At 29.2% G+C, this 6,000-nt stretch overlaps 1 protein-coding gene across 4 annotated transcripts in view; it reads left to right on the plus strand.

Moving 5' to 3' along the window:
- Positions 1–4,573, plus strand: part of LOC117167687 — a 179,145-nt gene extending 174,572 nt beyond the window's left edge. For all 4 annotated transcript variants that reach the window (XM_033352809.1, XM_033352810.1, XM_033352807.1 and 1 more), the window contains one exon: positions 2,356–4,573. In XM_033352809.1, coding sequence (XP_033208700.1) covers positions 2,356–2,552 — 197 coding nt within the window. In that variant the 3' untranslated portion in view covers positions 2,553–4,573. The remainder of the gene's footprint in view (positions 1–2,355) is intronic.
- Positions 4,574–6,000: the final 1,427 nt, after the last annotated feature.

Below are 6,000 nucleotides of genomic sequence, written 5' to 3' on the forward strand. Positions count from 1 at the left end.
GAATCTTTGTACCTTTAAAATCTTAGCAATTTCAAATTTTAAAGGAAGTATTTTTAAAAAGTAATGGTAATTTTAATTAAAATATTTGGAGGGAATAATTTGGTAAAAAATCAATGTCAACACTGATAAATGAGAATATGGATTTAATATTATTTAATAGAGTGTATATATTTATTTCAATTGAACCGAACATCGTATATACATTTATACAGTTCAATAATTTATTTATTGCTTAATCTTGAAAGCTTTTTTCTTGCTGCATATAACCCCTAATAATTTTATTTCAAATTTTTAATTTAAAGGAGATTTTGAATTAAATAGTTAGTTATATTATTGCAAACCTTATTTCGAAAATAAACAGACTATAGGCTATTAAACGCTATAAACAAACTTATACTGTACTCATGACGCACAGTTGGAGGAAATGCACATTTTCACTCAAAAAACTCCAGAGTCTTTAATTTTCTTGCGATTTGATTTTTGAATTTTAAATTAAATATTATTAAATTATATGTATCTTGACACTTCGATCTTTTGTCTCCTCTATTTGTTTATTAATAATTTTTCGACTCAAAGTATGGGAAAATTAAAATTTTGTATATAACAATTTTTTACGCTTTAATAAATGATTAGGAAAACTTTACATTTTCTTAAATGAATGTTTAGGGACTCATAGAATACAAATAATTTGTTTATTAATCCATTTATTTGTTATAAATCAATTTTATGAACAAATTTACAAATAGTCTTATTAGCGGTAAAAAAAATTTTGTTGCTAAAAATGCTTCATATTAATGTAGGAATGACATTTAATAACGAAAATAATTTGAAAGTTTATAATAACTATTGTCATAAACAATTCTTGTGGCAAAATATCAGAATTTGAGATTTTTCAAATTATAATTTCCTTCAATCGCCAGAACGACTTGAGGTATTCCTTAAAATAATAAATATTTAATAATATGTGATCAAATATAACAATTTAAATTTTTGTAAACAAATTAGATGAACAGATAAAAAATTTTTGCCCTTTCGCAGAGAATTTTTTTGTACTGGAAATGTTTTAAGCTATTGGACGAATGACTGCAAATAATAAAATCAATAATATCAGCAAAATGAATCATAAAAATATGAAGTTCGAACTACTTTCAAAATGTATCTCAAAATTACATTTTATTCATATTAAACTACATATTTTCATGGATTTTTCTCTTTCGAAATAATTAGTAATATTTACTCTTATTTTTTCATATATCTTTTTTTTTGTTTATTTTCAAACAGCATCAAGTTTTTAATTATTTTTGCTTTTTCTTAATGCAATTGGATGCAAAAGTCAGGCCTACTTGTTGTGGAGCCATCTGTTGGATTAGGTTGACCCAAAATTCCTCTCGGATCGTAAGAAAAGAGAAAAGTGGGGACGATTCATGGGGCTGGTTTTTTACATTTACATTGTTCAAAATTAGAGTATAAATGAAAGCTATTTAATATTTGCTTTAAAATAAGTACGTGTCTCAAAAGATGGTATGTACTTGCACAGAAACTCGTTTTTTCCGATTTACAAAATTTTTTTTTTTCAGATTTTAGTGAACTTTTAGAATAACGAAATGAATGCAGTCATCGAGTATGAATAATTTTAAAGAATTTAGGTTACCCCAAATGTAAAAATATTCGCTATTCAATGTTTTAATTTTAAGTAAATTCAGTTTTAAAATTTATTTTTTTAGTTTAAAGGCCTCGAATTAACAAATTTTTATTTTTGCAGGCTAATTTTGTAAGATTTTAATTTGTCTAATATTAAACATTTGAGTTTGAAATTGTTTAATTTTGAATTTTTCATTTTCGAATTTTAAACTGTTAAAAAGTTAGAATTATTGTTCCGCGTGAGAGTCTTCAATTTTTGAATATTCTTTTTTTCAGACTGCAAATTATAAATTCTTTATTTTTGAAGGTTTGAATTACAAAATGTTATTTTTAATTCTAAACTCCTAAAAAGTTAGAACAGTTCCGCATGGGAGTCGTAATTTTATGAATATTATTTTTTTGAGTCTCCAAATTATAAATTGTTTAGTTTTGAAGGTTTGAGTTAAAAAATGTATGTAAGCGTGAATAATGTTTGTATCCCGGGAAAAAGCGGAAATTTTTTCAATGCCTAAGAGGCTTTCCATAAACCGCAGGGTTTTTAAGGGAAGGGTGGTCAACATAGTGCCACACAATCGCGAAAAATTACAGAAAAAAACGGGAAAATTCGCCGCAAAATGGCCTCGTGGTTTGTGCAAGCCTCTTGGGTGGCCACCCTGATTTTTCTTCAATATACCCTTATCTTTAGTCGTCTAATTGAAATTAATGAAATTGCAGGCTCAAATGACTCAACTGGAGACAGAGTCTGTTTGCGGCCCAGCGTCATCAGCACAGTCGTCGGACTAGGATGTGGTCTACTTTGCATAATGGCAGGAACCCTTTTAGCCATGTGTTCGCGGATGCGACGCGTCGCTCGTGATAAACTTCTCACCGACAGCATAAGTTACATGACACATAAGGGTAGAATCAATTAAAGCACATCCTAGCGATAGTGGTGTCAATCTCGCCATTATGTTCTTACCGATTTATGATTCAACTGGCATCGAAGATGCCGAATCAGAACTTTTTCTTCATTTAGAAGAACTCAAAAGACTCACCTGGATATCGCCGAAACGTACGAAGAAATCAAGGAGAGTCTTTCTCGGTGGAACATGGAAGAAAAATCAATTCTCTGGACTGAATTCGAGGGACTCTTCTTCCGAAGATCTCGACTCGAAGCAAAGTACATATCAAACTTCTTTTTAAAAGAACTCTGAATACGGATTTAGTTTCAACTTGCCTGTCAATATTTATTCTTTTTGTGTAAGGATAATTTAAATTCGTTGAGTTTATCGATAAGCTCGAATTAGAGGTAAAAACTTAGATTTAGAAATTGATTGCAACTCGATAAAGTGATGCTGTATGTCGCTGCAGCAACAAGTCTCACCTCCAAAAGAATTAGTAAAAATGAGTTGGAAAAAATAAGTATTGTTAATGCAAAAAATTAGATTAGAGGGTCTGATAAAATGTTTTATAATATTTATAAAATGTTCTTCATATTTAAAAGCTTGAGTAACTACTTAACTTTTTGTAACGGGACTATAAATTCATATAAAATGATTTATTAATCAACGGAGTTTCACAATAGCTTGTGAGATTCTATTTATAAGAATTTTTTTAACCAGAATACTATTCTGCATGTTCAAGAACGAATGTTGTGGCGCATATCTCAAGTGCATCTTGGTCACGCTCCAAATATTTCAGCGTTGTTCAAGTGACATGAACATTAGACTTAGTAGGAAGTGAATTTCTAAAAATGCATTTTAAATGTGATTTCAGAATCGAACAAAGACATTATTAGTTTAATTTAATTATAGTCACGTAACCACTATCATTAATTAGATTGACATATTTTTATCGTTGGTTCAATTTCAGTCTCATGAATATTCTGTATTCAAATAATATTGTAGAGAAGATCTTGTACTTAATGCATTTAAAAATAGAAAACAAATACTAAAATAGAATCGAAGAAATATATGCAACGATGAATGAACCTTCAAGTAAAAACGTATCAAGCACCTCCTACAACTAGTGAGAAATAAATAATATTTTTTAGAGTTCGAAGAGTAATTGAGTCTCGTAATTAGCAGTTGGATGTCTTTGCCATTTGGATACAATTTCCCTCTTAACTTTTAACGTAGAGTGTCAAATATTATTTTCTCCTCCTGGTTGTTCTGAGAATGCTACTCTCTATACACAATAATTTAATATTGCTCGGGTTACACCGTATCAGTATGCCTCTGTTTAATAAATTACTTATGTACATACAGTTTATTAGCCTTGTATAATGATTAAGGATATATAATTATAAAAAGCAATTTGTACGAATTAAGGATTCTAATAAACAATCTAGCAATTGGGTAACGTGATTTGGACACTGGGCGTAATGCAATCGGGAAACTAATTTTTTAAGCCTTTGTCGTACAAAAATAGCTTTAGATATCTTCAAATTTGTGAATTTTTTAAGAATAAGAAAATACTTCGATGCCAAATCTTATGCGTATCTGTAATTTATTGACGCAATATCCAAGAATTTCAGTACTTGAAAAAATAAACTACCTGGATTGGTCTTGTAAAATAAATATGGTTCTATCTTTTCTGTTTTCGAACATTCAGTATTTCAAAAAGATTTAAACCTGAAATGCAAAATATTGAAGATTTAAAATAATATGTTAAATTGTATGTAACTGAATGATGAAAAATAAGAAAGTACAGTCACATTTATTTACCCTTGGATAAACTTAATCAAATTAACCATTTGTAGATGTGAAACTTGGCGAAATGTTAAACGACTGAATACGAATTATGAGAAATTGTCGATATCGACAGAGAGAAATATTTTTCTCCTAGCATTAGTTTGGTGGTGCCACCGACTCTGTCATATCTTCAATTGATCAATGCTTACTAAATAACTCTTAGGACATTTTTTATTAATTCAATAAAGAGTATTCTTAAAGAAAAACTTATTTTTATTTTATTGAAACTTGTTTCTTATCCAGTGAGTAGTTAGTTACCCTTTGTTGATATGGCAGGTTACTCTAAACGAAGTGCTTACCTTTCATCGATATATTGCCATCCTTTCACTGTAGTAGAGTCGGTAAGGTCAAGTTTCATACAATCTGTTGAAGGCTTACCATAAGAGATAACGTAGATATTTACCAAAATATTTCCTAACGCTGGTATAAATTATATCAAAATTAAGTTTGTGCTTTTTTTTGTTTCGCAATTTTAGATCAAATAATTTTCGAATATTTCATCTGAATCTAAACTCAGAGTACGTTGTACATTTTTCCCGCCGTTTTATTTCCGAGAAAATCATTGTTCAAACTTGGAACCACAAAAAAATTCAAATTGGAATCACGTGACATGAAATTTGACAGAGATTATCTACTATTCAAGTCAACGCGCAGTACGTTTTTAACCAAGATTTTAATGAAGAGTTTAAGTCAAGTTATGTTAAAAAAGAGCTTCTATAACTAATACATTTTCATACACAAAGCAAAATATTTTTTGTTCTAGAGCATAGTACAAAGTTATTATTGTCTGAATATAATGACACAAGTAAAGAATATTGAGTGTTATGTATTTTTAGAGGATACTTATAATTATTTCAACCATTTTTATTTGTTTATACAATTTTCTGTCTCTGCAAAGCATATAGAATTATCATTTTCTCAATTTAATAATAAAAAGAAGGCATTTTGAAAGAATATTTTGTTTTGGAAGGTGTTTAGCCATTTAAAAATTTTTTAATTTGTTTTAACATTTTTTTCCTGTAAATCATAAAAAGTCCATCTTTTCTGCAATTATTTGCACAATTAACAAACTTTAAAATTAATTAGAATAGAATATTATTTTAGAGGCCTAATACCAATGGTTATTTGATGTTTGTACGACAGACGTCTCTGTATTGTACGGTTGACAAGTAGAAGAACTACTATATCATAATCAACTTTTATTATGCGAAATTAATTGAAACCGCGAGAAAAATAAGTTTTGAAAAATTCACTGCGGGCTAGGTTTGAACCAACAACCTCCGCGTTACATGTGAGCGGCATACTGAAGATATATTGCAATTATTTAACTAATTAATGATCATTCACTTGCGCAAGTTGCGCCTGTTCATAGCAAAGGTGGTGGAGAGAAGTATATATAATTCATTTCGAATCTCTTACACTATGTAGTCTGATATTAAGTATTTCCTTAACGTAGAACGTACGCTGAAAAAAATAATTCTTAGCACTAAGTAAATTTATTTACTTGAATTCTATTTCTTAGTATCGGTAGCAAAGCGAGTGTAAGAGTGAATGGGAAACTGAGTGACTGTTTCGATATTGTTCAAGGAGTTAGACAAGGATGCGTTATGTCTTCATGGTTATTTAT

Source organism: Belonocnema kinseyi, chromosome 2 (assembly GCF_010883055.1).
Source record: "Belonocnema kinseyi isolate 2016_QV_RU_SX_M_011 chromosome 2, B_treatae_v1, whole genome shotgun sequence".
NCBI classification, from domain to species: domain Eukaryota; kingdom Metazoa; phylum Arthropoda; class Insecta; order Hymenoptera; family Cynipidae; genus Belonocnema; species Belonocnema kinseyi.